At 34.1% G+C, this 16,973-nt stretch overlaps 1 protein-coding gene across 3 annotated transcripts in view; it reads left to right on the plus strand.

Moving 5' to 3' along the window:
• The window catches only part of PURG (purine rich element binding protein G), a 39,493-nt gene extending 23,187 nt beyond the window's left edge, over nt 1–16,306 (plus strand). For all 3 annotated transcript variants that reach the window (XM_078445425.2, XM_060653173.3, XM_060653172.3), the window contains one exon: nt 13,723–16,306. In XM_078445425.2, coding sequence (XP_078301551.1) covers nt 13,723–13,737 — 15 coding nt within the window. In that variant the 3' untranslated portion in view covers nt 13,738–16,306. The remainder of the gene's footprint in view (nt 1–13,722) is intronic.
• Nucleotides 16,307–16,973: the final 667 nt, after the last annotated feature.

Consider the following 16,973-nt stretch of genomic DNA (forward strand, 5'->3'; position numbering starts at 1 on the left):
CCTTAGTGAACCTTCCAGAACTTGATCCTAATGACTAGAATACAGATCCCTAGCTGTCTTGTCATCACAAATCTTGTCATGGCATCTGCATTGATTGCAGTGTAGCCTTCAAAAAGTGTAATTAACAGAATTTAAGAAATAAAAATACTTCTTTTTCACAGTTCAGTAAACAATTAAAAAGCAACTAGAGAATTTTTTTCATGAACTCTTAGGAGCAAAGATAAATGACCCCATAATAATTTGAAAAGGATATTCTAAGTTTATATGAAATTAACTCAGGAACCTACATATTCTTCATTTACATCATTATCTGGTGATTATAGTTTTGTTTTGTTGTTATTGTTTGGTGTCCCTGCGGTGATTATAGTTGTTAACAATAGATTCTAGAGCACTGAAGTATCCTCATTCATACAAAATTTAATTATGCTCACTATATTGTATTCATTCAGTATTCAATAGGATTCAATTTCAATAGGATTAAAAAGTATTGTAGTTAAAGGTCTGTTGACTAGGAAATTCCATTAAATAAATAACCTTGCTCCTGACATTCTCAATTAACCATGGTTTTGCAGCATCACTGAGGAGTTAGGAGACTTGAGTTCTAAATTTTGCATGCAGATTGTATTTTTCTGTCCCTGTAAGAGTTTCATATTAGCTCAATCTGCACAAATTATCACATAGTTCTTCATATAAAAAGATCAATATGCTTAAGATTATCAAGAAGGAGCTTAATAGAAGTTCCACTTCTACTTTTTGTTAGGAGAGGAATAAAACAACAATAACTTTAAACCATTCCCTTTGTCCCTATAAGTAATGGCAGTAATTTTAGCTGTATCTCTAGGTTGTGGATTCCCCCAGAGTCATCGGGCAGTCTTTGTGGCCCCACTACAGACTTCGGCTGTACAGACTTTGACGTCAGCCAGTCCTGGGTTCAAGTCCAGATTCTGTCAATGTTGTGTAATTTTGGGCAAATTATATTAACTTTGTAGAGCTATTGTGAAAATTCATTCAATCAGCACTCAGCTTATACTTATTATAAACTGTTCTGGGGCAAATCTTCTTGGTCCAGAGGATGTACCAATAACAAATAGATAAGATTTATTGTCCTCACAGAAACTATAGCCAACCAGAATTCTCTTTAAAAAAATTGAAGCGGGGGCGCCTGGGTGGCGCAGTCGGTTAAGCGTCCGACTTCAGCCAGGTCACGATCTCGCGGTCCGTGAGTTCGAGCCCCGCGTCAGGCTCTGGGCTGATGGCTCGGAGCCTGGAGCCTGTTTCTGATTCTGTGTCTCCCTCTCTCTCTGCCCCTCCCCCGTTCATGCTCTGTCTCTCTCTGTCCCAAAAATAAATTAAAAAAAAAAAAAAAAAAATTGAAGCGATTAGCAAAGTTTCTATCACATAATAAGCATTTAATAAATACTAATAACATCATTATTAATTCTTCCCAACCCATAACATGGACAGTTCCCCAGAAAGTATAACAAAATCATGTAAAATTTGGGGCGCCTGGGTGGCTCATTTGGTTAAGCGTCTGACTTTGGCTCAGGTCATGATCTCACAGTTCGTGAGTTCGAGCCCCCCATCAGGCTCTGTGTGGACAACTCAGAGCCTGGAACCTGCTTCAGATTGTGTCTCCCTCTCTCTGTCCCTCCCCTGCTGGCACTCTGTCTCTCTCTCTCTCAAAAATGAGTGAACATTAAAAAAAAAAAATTAGAAGGGAGCCTCCTTTTACCACAAAAACCCTCAGGTATAGCAATAGTCATAATCTCTTGAAGCTAGTTATAATCTCTTGAAGCTATTGCCAGTCAAATATAAAAGTGCACAACTATGTAGGCAGAAATTTCTTGGACAGGAAACAAAAGGCACTGACTTTTATTTAAAAAAATTAAGAATTAATGCTTCACCAAATGTAATGCCCGAGGTTGCGAAACCCCCCACAAGAGACCACCAGAGTCATAAGTCAAAGCCAAGCGGCAAGGGTCGTTTATTGCAGGTTCGAACCTGGACCTCTGCGCACTCGTTGCCAGTGCCGCTAAGAGGCCCCGATCAGGGTTGGTACAGCGTTTTTATAGACAGAGACAATTAGCATAGGGGAGGTTTCAGGTTATGAGGGGCCTGATTGGTTGATTTTAAAGTAAAGACATTTGTTGCTCTCTGATTGGGCGTCCTTTGTCTGTCCTTTGGCGGGAAGGCTTTGTCCATTACTTGTGGCGGGAGAAAAAGGGGGAAGGGGGAAGGGAAAGAATGTGTTAAGCAAGCAAGATTACAGAAGCGAGAAAATGCTGGTTAGTAAGTATTTCCGTGATCTTAGGGTATAGCAAACTAAGTCTAGAAAAATTTAACGGTGCTCACATCGAACAATAGGCAAGACATACAAAATTTTAAATTCATTCTTTACACAAAATTAAAAATTTCTGTTTATCAAAAGACCATTAAGAAACTGAATAAACTATCCACTGGCTGGGAAATATCAAAGCATAATTGTATTGCTGGTGAGAATCAATACAGCTTTGTTTCATTTTTTAAGAGGATGATCATGGGGTGCCTGGCTGGCTCAGTTGGAGAGCGTACAACTCTTGATCTCAGGGTTGTAAGTTTGAGCCCCACGTTGGGTGTAGAGATTGCTTAAAAATAAAATACTTTTTTTAAAAGATGGTCATTAGTTTACATGATTTGGAGATCAATGACCCCACTTCTGAAAGGATTATATTCACCTGTTTACTTAGTGACTTGACAATTTAAGATTTTCTTGTCTAAATCTGCCTTTAACTTTAATTTTTTTTTCTACCAGAAAGAGTCTTTGGAATCATGCCACACCCTGATTTTATAACAGTGTGTGGTTTTTTCATAATCATCTAACCAGTCATTTCAGAACCAGAACTAGGTTTTAGTAAGTTGTCCTTCCACTACTCAGAGTCTACTTCTCTATTATTTTGCTTGCAAATCAGTAGGAGATAGTATGTGGACTTTATTCAGAATATTTATTTTCTTCTGTCAGCTGGAAGGGTTTTCACACTTGTATACTTTAAAGTTGAAAACACTGCAGGATTATGGTTGTGGGTAATTTTTGACTGAAAAAAAAAATAGCTTTTCAATAGTTAATACATACTTTAACCCTTGGTTTCAGGATAGTAAAGGAACCATTATAGTTACTGGCCTCAGTTACTGTCATAAAGAGGCTTCTACAGACCATCATCTTGATACTGAGCTTTTCTCATTTCATATAATCTTCAGCTATATTCTTTCTATCTTCTAGCACTTTGTATTTTGTTTGTCTTTGGTACTTAATGAAACTCTAAATCTCTATCTCAGATATGTTTATGTAAAATGTCTCACAACTATCCATTCTATTAATTACAAAAGTTTTTATTGTTCAGTATAGAGAAGCAAACCATGTCCTTTAGCGTCATTAACTGAGTTTTTAAGGAAAATTCTATAGCCAAAAATCTAGGTTATATTCTATCAATTTGTTATTATTTCATAATTGTGTTGACTTTATATTTATGTGATTTTTACGTGAACAAAAGCAGTAGAAGCAATAATGACATGTGGTTTAGGGGTTTCAGAGCATTGCTGTCTTTTACTAAGTAAATGTCTATGCTTTTCCTTTTCAATCATACTGAATTTTTAATGTGCAGTAAGAAGCCCCTGTGTGAGGTAAGAAATGGTAATCAAGGGAAACAAAAGCATTCATTCATTTATTCAACAAATACTGAGTTGCTCCCATAGGCCAGGCATTATGCTAGGGAAATTGCATTTTTTTTTTTTTCATTTTTTTCTGTCTAATCTCAGGTGGAGATATTGATGAGTAGTAAAATTATGTATTTTAGATTTGCTGTATGACATGTGGGTTTAAAATATAAACATTTGGTGGGTTTGAATTGGAAAAGAAAGAAATGAAATGGAGAAATTATTATCTGGCTTTTGATTTTAGGGTTGTTTTTTTTAATGTTTGAGAGAGAGAGAGAGAAACAGAGCACGAGTGGGGAAGGGACAGAGACAGAGGGAGACACAGAATCCAAAGTAGGCTTCAGGCTCTGAGCTGTCAGCACAAAGCCCAATATGGGTCTGGAACCCATGAGCCACGAGATCATGACCTGAGCCAAAGTCTGGTGCTTAACCAACTGAGCCACCCAGGTGCCCCTGATCTTAGTTTTAATTTTTCTCATGAATACTTGGCATCACATGTAGATAAATTCTTTTCAAGGCATGACTACTTTCTTCTCAGAACTAATAGAATTGTTTTGCTTATTTATTTTGAATTGTCAGATAGGGTAATAAGGTTATTTCTTTAGGGAACTGGAATATTCATTGGATAATGTAACCTCTTTAAAGTTGATGAACACGTGGCCCCTTAGATTTGAAGTGGCTAGGTGATCATAAATTAAGCCCCAAACATTGGCATTCAAAATGGTTTTAAAATGTGATACTCAATAAATACACTTGATTATGCACCAAAGTAGCAAAAGTAAAATCTTGTTTCCTTCCCATGTTTTAAGTCCCTCAATATACCAGTGGAATACTGCTGAGCTACTGTGTTCACTCATCTTTGGGGAAATAAGACTGACGGCCATTCTGCCATGATCACTTCTAAGTAGTATTTGAGCCACGTTTTTATTGATTTTTTATAGCTTTATAAATTAATATTTTCATGGTGATAAATTTAACTTAAAAACTTTTTTCTGTTCTAGGCTATGTTTTAAGCGTGAGAGGTTTTATATTCTTTTCTTAGAGCCAATACATTCAGTATGTTCCATGTAAGAATTTGTCTTCTTTTTTCTCCAGCAATAAAAAATCTGGTTTAGTTCAGTGCCCTGATATAAAATCCATGTTCTCTGTAGAGTATTAGTCGTGGATCCCATTCTAGGATATGTTACTCTTTATAGGACAGTTGCAAGGCAGAAGTCTTAAAATGAAAAAAAGAAAAATGCCAGCTAATCTCTGATGCATCAGCAAGAACATTGTGTTTAGTGGCAATGCTCCTTCACATTTTATATTAAGCTATAATTTACATACAGTAAAATGCTCAAATCTTAATATATCATTTAATCCATTTTGACGGATATCAAGACATAAAACATTTTTCTCACACCAGAAAATTTCTGTGTATCCCTTTCCAGTCAACAGCCCCACCCTCCCCCAATCCCATCTTCCAAAATCAATCACTGATCTGATTTGTATCACCACAGGCTAGTTTTGTCTATTCTGGAATTGTATATAAGTGAACATGTGTTTTTTGTACTTGGCTTCTTTGACTTAGCCTAATACTTTTGAAATCATCCATGTCGTTGAGTTTACCAGTTAAATAGTTTCTTTTTATTACGGATAATATTTTTGTAAAAAAAAACAGGCAAAAAAAAATTAGATCTTCACCAAGTATCTTTTTTTTTTTTTTTTAACCAAGTATCTTAATTGATACATGACTACCTTTGAAATCAGGGCAGCAAAACCACAGTAAGAATGAAGGGGACAAAATACCCTCCAATATTAATATTAAGTGACAGTACTCCTAACATTCAAATGGCTCTCCCACCTTAATTACTGTTATGTGCATCAAGAGGTACTCTTCTGGGAGATTCTAAACTGTTCTATTAACAACAAAGACACTGGGCAACTGCACTTCAGCAATTGCAATGGCCGCGGATCTGTCATTGTTTCTTTCCCTTTGTATTTCTTCTTTGACCTCAGAAAGCAAATGTGAAAAATAATTCCAGGTGAGAAGATGCTTCTGATGATAGGTCCATGATCAAAACATGCTGGAAGGAATGCTTTCACTGTTCATCAATATGGTGATGCCTTGGTAGCTTTTATGTGCTCTTAAAATTGTATAATAACGTAGACCTTATGAGCTCAGTTTTATTATTACAAACTCACTATGTTCCATAATTTATACAAATGGAAGGAAAGTAGATACAATGAAAGCAACATCCAGATTGCATTCGCATTTTTTTTAAGTTCTAACTGGATTTACCAAAAAATTGCCATTTTAAGCAAAGATTCTTTAAAATTTGGGAGTAGTAATAAGTTTAAGTGAAGACTATACTGTGATTCTAGGAAGTCATAGTAAATTGCATACCAACAGATCCTAAAGGATGAATTGTCGCTATCTGCTGTTGAGATTCAAGAGAATTTTATTCTGACCAAAAAGAAGTCTGAATTTTGACCTAACTACATAATGGCAAGGATTGAGCTGGCCCTCGGCTAGTCCATCCCAAACCATCTCCACTTTTAAGATTCTTAAATAAGAAGAACCACAAAGAGGTCCCAGAACACTAATGTACACATCAACAACACACACAACAAGCACCTTCTTAACTTTATGGAATGTTATCATGTCATTTTCAGTGTTTATACAACTATTCAGTAAGGGGAGAAATGACGATAAAGTACTATAGTGCTTGCATCGGTTCTATGGAAAAAGGCACTCAAACGGATAAGAAGTTGTGCCAGATTACTGAGAGAATAAAATTTCAGATTATGTCCATTCTGCGAATCCCTCACATCCACTGATTTTCTCATTTCTTTCTGCTCTCCACTAAATACACATTCCTTCTCTCCTCTCATACTTATTTTTCTCATATGGTTCCTAAATTCTGTTACCACATTCATATTTCATTCTAATAATTCCAAAAATGTTGAAGTGACACTTCCCTTTAACACAACCTACTTTAGTATACAATTTGGCTTAAGTCTTACTTCTCATTTGTCTTATTTTACATAAAAAAGCAGTTGCATTTAAATTATCAAGAGTATCTCATTAGTGGGGCACCTGAGTGGCTCAGCAGGTTAATTGTCCACTCCTTGATTTTGGTTCAAGTCATGAGCTCACGGTTTGTGAAATCAAGCCCTGTGTCAGGCTCTGAGCTGACAGTGTAGAGCCTGCTTGGGATTTCTCTCTCCCTCTCTCTCTGCCCCTCTGCCACCTGTGTACATGCTCTATTTTTCTCTCTCTCTCTCAAAATAAATAAATATGTTTTTAAAAAAAGACAGATTCTTAAAAAAAAAAAAAAAAAGAGTATCTCATTAGTATAATTTAACCTGTATGGAGGACTTACAATGCTGTCATACCAAACCTCAAGGATCTATGTTCTAAACATATAAAGATGATTAACTACTTTTGAGCAGTGTGCATGAATTCTCTCAGCAGTTCATCATCATTTTAGTTGTAGTAATTAATTTTAATTAACTGCCAATGCTGTTTGTTGCCATGTGGAAAAATGAGAATATGGCCCTTCTTCCCATTTGAGTATGAGTAATGATATCAATTTAATATTAGAAGGGTAAAGAGGTTTTAGGTTGTGAAATAAAGAATTATAAACCTGATTTCCCAGGGAATACACTCTGCTTGGAGGGTGTTGAGAAGTCCTAGCTTAACAGAAATTAACACTGATAGTGAACCATCTTTCCTCCTACCACATTTTTAAGGTTCTGGCTAATGAAAAGTAGATTTTGCTTCCTAGTTTTGGAAACTAGTATTGTTTTTGTTGCTTCTCAAAGTGTTCTAATTAATAGTGCTGTTTTTATAAACATATACAGTAATTTAGAAATTCAAACTTAATATCATAGCCATTGGTTTTTTCCACTACTGTGATTTAAAACAATAATTTAATTTTTACAAGAAATAATTTCACCTCCTCTCTTTGAAGTTGGAAATGAGATCATGAATTGTACTTAAGACTTATTCTTTAGGGGACATGTTCATGTAAAGTAGTAGGAGTAGGAGCAAACTCCTCACTACTAATTTTGCTAACAATATAAAGTATTGTCAGCAAAGTAATATCCAGACTATATTGATATAATTTAATTATATTTATTCAGGATTTAAAAGGCTTTACATGGTATTGTTGGGGAAAAACAGAAGTAAAGATGGTTTAAAAAAACTTAATATTCACAGTTGTTTAATCATTCCAAAACATCAAATTTTTCAAGTTTATCATTTTTACTTTAAAATATATTCTGAATACTGAGTAGATTCTCATCTTACCAGAAGAGGAATCAGTTAGCACAACATAGAATTTTAGAGCTGGAAAGACTTTCAATATCATCTAGTTTAAATGTGACATTAACCTAGTTCATTAAAATCACTATTTTCTCAAGGATCTCAGCTTCTCTGCGCTAATTTCCAGAAAATTAAAGGACCTCTAGTCCCTAATCCCTTTTGCTGTATGTCTGTCTTTTTGGTACCTTCTGATAGACTCCATATTCATGCCAATGATTACAACAGTGAGGATTTTCTCTATTCCTTATGCCTGATTTAGCTTAAGAATAGTCTATTGTGTGCAGAAACATAACTTTTAATTTAAATAGTTGTTCAAAGGGGCTCCTGGGTGGCCCAGTCGGTTAAGTGCCCAACTTCAGCTCAGGTCATGATCTTCCAGTTTGTGAGTTCAAGCCCCGAGTCTAGCTCTGTGCTGACAGCTCAGAGCCTAGAGCCTGCTTCAGATTCTGTGTCTCCCTCTCTCTCTGCCCCTCCCCTACTTGCATTCTCTCTCTCTCAAAAATAAATAAACATTAAAAAAATTTTTTTAAATAAATAGTTGACCAAAAGAAAGGTGAATAATTTAGTTTTAGGAGTAGTTGTAGAAAGAGTCGAGTTATTGCTACTCTGGAGGACACATACCATAAGGTCTTCTCCAGGGAGATTTAAAAGTGAGTAATACAACCCTATTGTGTAAGACAAGTAATACCTCTTAGCCTATTGTAGTGGAGAAGCAAGAGTGAGGTAAACATGGCTCTTCACTTGGAGGTTGAAGGTGAGAGGGGCAGTATGTTGAGGTTCTTTGTTTTATTTTCTCAGTCCTGTTTCTCAGTCATTAAATCAACAGACATTTATTTTGCATACAACACGAGGTAAACATTCTGATAGGTATGGGTATACAGCAGACAACGAGATCTAGTCTTTGGCCTCAAGGAGCATAGCCTCAAAGATACATAGCAGAGGGCAATGCAGATAACTGCCTATCTAACAGAGAAGATACATAGGATCTCTGAAAACCCTGTATAGCTCCACCACTGCACAAGCAATTTATTAACTTGGCTCATCTTGTAGAATGAGAAGTAACTATCATAATTAGTTGTGCAGCGTTTTGGAAATGAAAAGTGCTATAAAATAGCCGAGTAATAGAAAACAAGATTAAATTATATGGTAGGAATGGTTCTTATAGGTATCTTCAATATTTATGTCAGCGCTAAAGGACTACTACCAGAGAAAAGCTAAATTAGGTAAATACAATTTCCTAGGTAGATTTTACAAAGCCAAGAAAATATCTGTGTGTATTGACAAGAGAGATTGTGCAATCTTACTTTGGGTAATGCAAGAATTAAATATAGCATGGGGTTTCCCCATTCTTCACCTTTTATTAAGAATCTTCTGCATTTCAGTGTTTATTTGAAGTGTTTCTTTAACAATTTTTAAATGCTGCCACTATCCAAGACTGTTATCTACCAACAAGCAATTATATTTTCATATTGAGAAACTAAAAGAACGTTCATTAAATTATGTAGAATGAATGTCTACCTTTCTGTGATTAACCTATCAGTATATTGGGTTTGGGGGAGTTGTTATCAGTGATTTATCATGCCTGATTCTTTCTGCTTTTACTTATGTTTTTAAAGTTTGTGAATTCTAGAGGACTAAGATACCAATTTACATCCTACTCTATATCCTCAGAAGGTGAAGAATTTATAGAATTGGGCATTTCTTTCATATCCTTTTATATGGTGACATTCTTACACCCAAGATTAAGATTATCAAACTGTAGGAAAAGGAAGGAGTTCTTTTTCAATAGTCATTTAATGTTCCATGACTACAAAGTAATCTTATTTTATTATTAGCATTTTTACATTTTACCAGCATTTTCATCCTAATTAAATGAGGCACTACACCACTATGTTTAGCCTGTGGCATAACAGAAGGCAGATGACCTGTCATTGAGAATCATGATCTTACACACTCTTTTTCCTCTGAAGAATATAGTTTTGTTTTGTTTGTTTTTTTGGTCTCAGTTTATAATGACATACCTCTGTAGCTTAACTTCATCACATTCAAACAATAAAAACATTAAAAATTTAACCTCATTATATGCATGCCACTTATTTTTAAAAATATATATTAATATAATTATTACTTGGTAAAGAGATCTTATTTTTTATTGTCTTTCCCTGATTTAACAAATTTAATGATATGGAGAATTTCTATACAGTTGCTTATTTTATTCATTCCATATATTGGGTGTTTTGGTCTCTAATGTCCTGTTGTCCTTATTAGATTATCGGTATACATTTCCATTTAGATGAAGAGACAGAAGCATGCAGATTAATAACCCATGCATCAGACATTTTTGCCGTGATTAATAGGAATGAGCAACTAAGGCTAGAAACCTCAGTGTTTAATACTGTTTTCAGAACTCAGTTATTACACATATATTGTCACTTCAGTGATTAAAGAGAGTAAGTATAATATGTAGTCAGATTCAAACAAGATAACTAAACCAATATTAAAAAAAAAAAAAAAAAAAAGCTATGGTGTCTGCACTGCATGGCAGAGTACTAATAAAATTTGCCTAAACAAATTCTCATGATGTTTTGGGATATTATGGGAATGCTTTGGCTATACATGGATTTGAATCTTCATAATGACAAAGGTTCTAACAGTTATTTTTTAAAAACACACTATACTGTTTTTAGAAGGTTGTAATTACTTCCTGCTTATATTTATGATAAATTTGTAAAACTACTATACTGTTATGAAAAAGGTAAAAGTTTATATGTACTTTGATTTTGAAAAGTAGCATCGGACGCATTTAAAAAAATTTTTGGTAACTTGTGGCACTTTGGTAAAGGAATGTGCAATTATAGAGATTTATGCTGTTTTAATTTTTTTTAATTGCCAGGAGTTACTCTTACTAGGCTTTAGACTGAAAACCAAACTAGGTTTTAATACTGGCACTTTTTCCTCCTGGTACTTCCCGTTTCTCTAATTATGTGGAACATTTAATTTAAACCATTCTTTGCAATGAGGTTTAACTTTCCTCCTCCATCCTAACCTCAAAAACCTTTAATTTAAAATTAATCCAGTGGTAGTTAGATAAGCATTTTGGGTATCATGGCCATTTGATCTGGCACCTGACTTTAGTAATCTCATAAAAATAGCTAAACTCCTGAAAAACAATAGTCAATCATTTTAATTAGTTTTTATTGATTATAACCAATCGAGTAACTTGACATCCATCGAGTCATAATTTATCTTAAAATCTGGGGCTGCCAACATAACTAACTACACAGCATCGCTTAAAATACCCTCGTATATTCATTCCAAAGAGAAATGACAAGAAAAAATAGAATTCTGTATGATTATGGCTATTGCAGACACTTCTGTTAGGTTTCCAGTATTTTACTGTGATACACCCATGGGTGGTACAAGTAAAATAAAAACAAATATAAATGCTTTAACATTGGATGGTGGCATCCATCAGTACAGATTATGCATAAGCTACTGCAATAAAAAATACTCATTGTGCCTGTATTTGAAGAATTTATCTGAGATTTCCTCTGGCCTTTTCCATTTAAGGCTGTACAATCATTTTAAATGTAAAGACAACAGAATATATAAATGAGTGAAATGATGGCTCTGTTTGCCATAGGATAAATATTCTGTTGAACTTGTTGAGGGGCATTGGCTGTTGTTGCATATTATAACATAAGCTAGGTTGTTATAAGCCACATGCGAGTCTTATGTACAAATCAGAGCATTTAGAAATTATACATCTTTCTTTTTCCTCACAAAAAGAATTCAGACTTTATAATCCAAATTTATAATTTTAAGCTGCTGTTTATTGAAAAGCACCTAATATGGATTAAAAGACTAAATGAAATAAGACCTATGAAAGAATGCTAATTAATAGCCTAACCCTGTATATTATCAAACTTCTAATAATGTTAAGTTTCTTATAAAGCCTTAAAATATTTTAATGAAAAATTAATTACCTAGAAATGAAGGCACTTTATTACCTTAAACTAGCTATTTGTCTGTATAGAATTTGTCTAAACCCCATAAAATATTCTTTATCCTTTTATAAATTTATCCTGCTTATGTGTTTTTCTAAAGCTTCTTATAATAATTCAAAGTATTTTACCTTAACAGAAAATTGTGTTACATGGTAGAACCAATGAACAATTCAGAAATAAAACTCTAGAGTAACAAAAGTATGTGTGATAATAGCAAAACTGTTAGTCTAAGTTAGTCTACAGTCATTTGGGGTAAAAATGTAAGATTTGAAGGCTTTTTCCTTGAACAATCTTTAGTCAGCTTTTTGTTTTTTAAATCTTATTTTTAACTGGCACTACCTTGTGTTTAAGTGTTGGTCAAATATAAGGGCAATCAAAATTATTATGCCAGCCTGTCATAACTCAGTTTTGTTTAGTTGAGTTTTTTTTAAACTAAAACGTTGAGAATTAGTTTTGTTTCTTCTATGTTCAAGTCAGCCCCGCCTGGTAAATTATCAAATTTAAATCAGTATTATGGGTGTGCTGCTCTGTATAGGTGTACCCTCTTCAGAAAATTAATAGTTGATTTATACAAGGGAGGTGATTCAGCAGAAAAAGCCTAGGATAATTTTTTCAAAAGTTAAATTTTTTCTGAAGCTCAACCTTACATCTTTCTGACATTTATAAAACATAGGCTAGCTTTCTTTTATCCAAGAAATTTTTTTAACAGAAGAATATTTCAAAGCAAACAAACTTTGCTTTCCTTTTCATTTGGGGGCAGTTCACTTAAGAAGAAAACATTTGTCTATAATTGTACTTATCTTTAATTCTTTCTCTGTGGTGGCCATTTTTCTATCACTAGTTTTAAATGTTTTGCTAAATGTGAATGCTGCTTCATAGATGCAGTTTTCATTACATGGTACAGACAGGAGTCAAGTTTATTAGCAGTCTACTCTTATCAAGGAGAAACTAAAAATAAGTTCCATGTCAATTCTTTGGTTTGTATCTTGGTATCTTTTTTTTAAATAAGATATATTAGCCCAAAGGTGTGTTAATTGTCATGGCATGAACAATCTTAAATGTAGATCTATTGAGTATTTTGTGATGCTGAGTAAACAGACTTTTCTCAAATCTCTGTGATGCTAAATATTTTCCTTAGGAGGTTTTGTTTAATGTTAGATTGTTGTTCTGAAAGATGTTGGTCTTAGTGGGATTTTTTTTAAACTGGGAAAACAAATAAACGCATGTATTACAAGTATAGAAATGGTGAATTGTAAACTTACCGTATAATAATGATTCTATTTTCAAAAATGTTTTGCTGTTAAATATATACAACATAAAATTGCTGCCATACTGTAATTGAATACTTTTTCTTAAATGACCCTGTTATCACTATTCCAGAATTAGAAGTTGGGCAGATACATGATTGATTCATGTGTCTGCATAGATGCTTCAAGGTATATTCTTCTCTTGGTGAGTAAAAATATATTTTCCTTGGCATCAGTGCATTGAGATCTGAATATACCTGTATCTATCCATTCTTATTGCACATTTCTTATACAGTATCTTCTAATATGCCAAAATTGGCCTAGACATAACTTAAAATTGAGGGTTTGTTACATGCTTTCTAACAGAAAGGTTTTCAATGATATTCATTATGGGTTTGTACTGTGAAAATAGTGAAACTCCCTTTAAAATTTCATATATGCTAAATTTAAATTAATATTTTTTCTTTAGCTCAAATTTCCCTAAATCCAGGGAGAATACCAACCCTTTTCACTGTTGTCAAATCCAGCATAAGGAACAGCCCTATGACACTACAAAAACAGTTGAGGAATAAGGAATAAGTCTCTTATGTTACACTCCAGAATAAAGGCATTGTGTGAAAGAAATGAACCGAAGTTCACCGTGAATGCAAGGCTTCTGTACTTGACATCCCTCCACCGAAGGGAAGACAAGTGTCAACACCACTGGCATCATTTTCAAACTCATCTTATGTGGAATATCTTCCACCACACTGGAGTACTTATTGACTCTTACCGGGTTTTGGCTTTGTTTTGTTTTGTTTTGTTTTGTTTTAATTCATCAAGCCTTTCAGTTTTCAAAAAACCATTTGTCAGCACTGAGGTAGAGGGACATAGATTTGAAAATACTTTCTTAAGAGATCATGTAACTATTTAACTCAATTTAAAAGGAGGAGGAGGGATAGTTTCAACCCACTGCCTCTCACAAGAAACATGTTTTTAAATCTGTAACTGTTTTAGTGTTAACAGGGTACAACGTGTTTTTTGTCCTGTATTGTACTTAAAAAGTTCTCATTGATTGGTGATTGTATTGTACTGTATGGAAACAAATCATAAATTGCCTTGTATTGTTTATAATAGACCATACCACGTACCACTTCAGTTTTTATGTTCCAAGTTTTCCAGTGATGCATGTTAACAGTTAGGTCCTAAAATTCTGTGGTGCTAATTCTTCCATATCCAATGGTGCTTTTGTGGATGCTAACTGCACACATGCTGAACAAAGCTTGAAGTTTAAAACTTTCCTCCCTTCCTCTGTTTATATAAAGTAAAATAAAATAACTTGAATTTGTCTCAAAGTATCACTGACAATCTAATAAACTGGTTTATATGTGTGATTAGTTTGGATTCTTAATTATTTTTCAGAAAGCAGATTAGCTCTACTGGGCCCTTCCTTCTATCAAACAGAAATTGATTTTACTGTGTGTTTATTTTGTTATTTCATTTTGTGCCCCCAAAGTTGTGGTACCTTTGGGAATTTAAATCCAGGTGGCCTGTCTTCTATAATCAAGTTTATGTCGGATCTACAAAAACTAGACCTATCAGACCTGGAAATTAATAAGTTGAGAAAACCAAAAATGTACCATGAGAGTGCCTTTGTGTATTTTAGTATTTTATTAATAAAGTTTTATTATCTATGTACCATGAGATAGCATTTGCATGGAAACTAGTATGCCTTTAGAGCCTTTATTATTGCTCAGATGACATTGAAAAGGCCATCCCTCTATGCTGATATTTAAAGTAAAAGCTCCACTTTACATGTATGAAAATACAGACAAAAAAATATATAATAAAATCGGAACTTTCCAGGACAAACTGATAACCTATGCCAGGATGGCATAATAGATAAACCCATGCCTAGTCTTATTGGATTTTTAATTTTAGCATCTGCACTAAGAATCACAGCATTAGGACGAGTGAAGCTGCTCCTCGAGAGGGCAAAAGGCTGTTTCTCCTAAGCTGGAGATAAAGTCAGTATTAAGGCAGTGTGCAAATTTGCATTCTAATCTCGGTATTTTGCCTAACCCATGGGTAACCTTAAATTTAAAAAGAAAAGATCAAAATAAATCTATTAAAACTCCTCAAGCAGCAACCATTGATGTCAAATAAGAGATGAGCAAACCTGTCTATCTGTCCTAGTGGGCCTGATGACTGAGGTTACATTCCCATGTTGCTGGGGTTCTTTATTTTATCAAGAGCATATATTCAGTAATTCTGCCTCAAATAGTTATTAAATCATGTCTAACTTCTAATATCAGAAAATAAAGTTGACAAAAATAGAGCCAATATGAGCACTGGGCTTACATCCCCATGACTGTCTTGAACAAATGCAATATTTACTAAATCACAGCCTCTCCAAAGATATTTCTACTGTGTATTTTTGTAACTACCTTTACAGCATGCCATTTTATGAAAACTGGCAAATAATAAATGTGTGGCAAAATAATTCCAGGTCTTCTTTAATCAAAAAAAGAGAGAGAGGGTAGGTAGATCTATGAATGTTTTAGAGTATCTTTACTTCTGCGGTAATATTTTGCCTGTTAATTGAAAGAAAATTTAATTATAATTTTATGAAAGGATAAAAGGATAAATTGCTTTTGGAAAATCTCTGCTTTTTAATCTACATGAAAAATCTCTCATTTTTCCCTACAGCCACCAGATTTGTGTATTATTGTTCACCATCATGTTTGTCCCACCTAAAAAATTATTCTCACAAAATTTATCAGGTTTTTTTTGTATGAAATTATTTTTAAAACTCAGCCTTAAATAAAATGAATACACTTTGTAAGTTTGGTTCATTTATGAAAATAATGTAGTCTCTCCCTCTTTATTATTTAAGCTTTTTTAAAGTTACAAAATTATGTTTGTCTTTAGTTTTATCAACATTATTTTGGCAAGTTGTGTTTTCTGTTCCTAAAATAATAATTTCCCTTGGAAATCATAACCTCAAGGTGTCATCTGTAAATCCATGAATGAAAGCACTTTCAATAAAGATCCAGATATTCTCCATTGAGAAACATCTTTTGAAATAAATTTCATGTACATTAAAAACCTAACCTATTCATCTTAGGGAACTAATTTTTCTCATCAGAAATTGTGTTGAGTTTGAAAATGACCAATAATAATAATCTCGCCCTTATTTTTTTAAAAGCCAATAGGAGCACCTAGGTGGCTCAGTTGGTTAAGTATCTGACTTTGGTTCAGGTCATGATCTCGCAGCTCGTGGGTTCAAGCCTTGCATTGGGCTCTGGGCTGACAGCTCAGAGCCTGGAGCCTGTCTCAGATTCTGTATCTCCCTCTCTGTCTGCCCCTCCCCTGCTCTCTCTCTCTCTCTCTCTCTCTCTCAAAAAATAAACAGTAAAAAAAATTTTTTAAGCCAATCTATAACCTATATCATTTCAGATTTGTCTTCTTCATGCATTTTTTTTTAAACCATTGAAGTAGGTGCATACTGAGTTCTCATTAAGACTAATGTCACTTTTCTTACTCTCCACTTAATCCGTGGGGCAGTAAAAAGACTCCTAGAAAATAACTAAAAACTAAGTAAGACAATTCACATAAAAACAAATGAGTGGTACTTCATAAGACTGAATTAACCATATAATGCAGTGAGCAAACATTATACATATTCTCCCCAAATTGGTCTCGATGCTGTGAATGGTAGCTAAAGCTTACACTTTCTGC

This window comes from Panthera onca, chromosome B1, assembly GCF_046562875.1.
Source record: "Panthera onca isolate mPanOnc1 chromosome B1, mPanOnc1 haplotype 2, whole genome shotgun sequence".
In the NCBI taxonomy this organism is placed as follows: Eukaryota; Metazoa; Chordata; class Mammalia; order Carnivora; family Felidae; genus Panthera; species Panthera onca.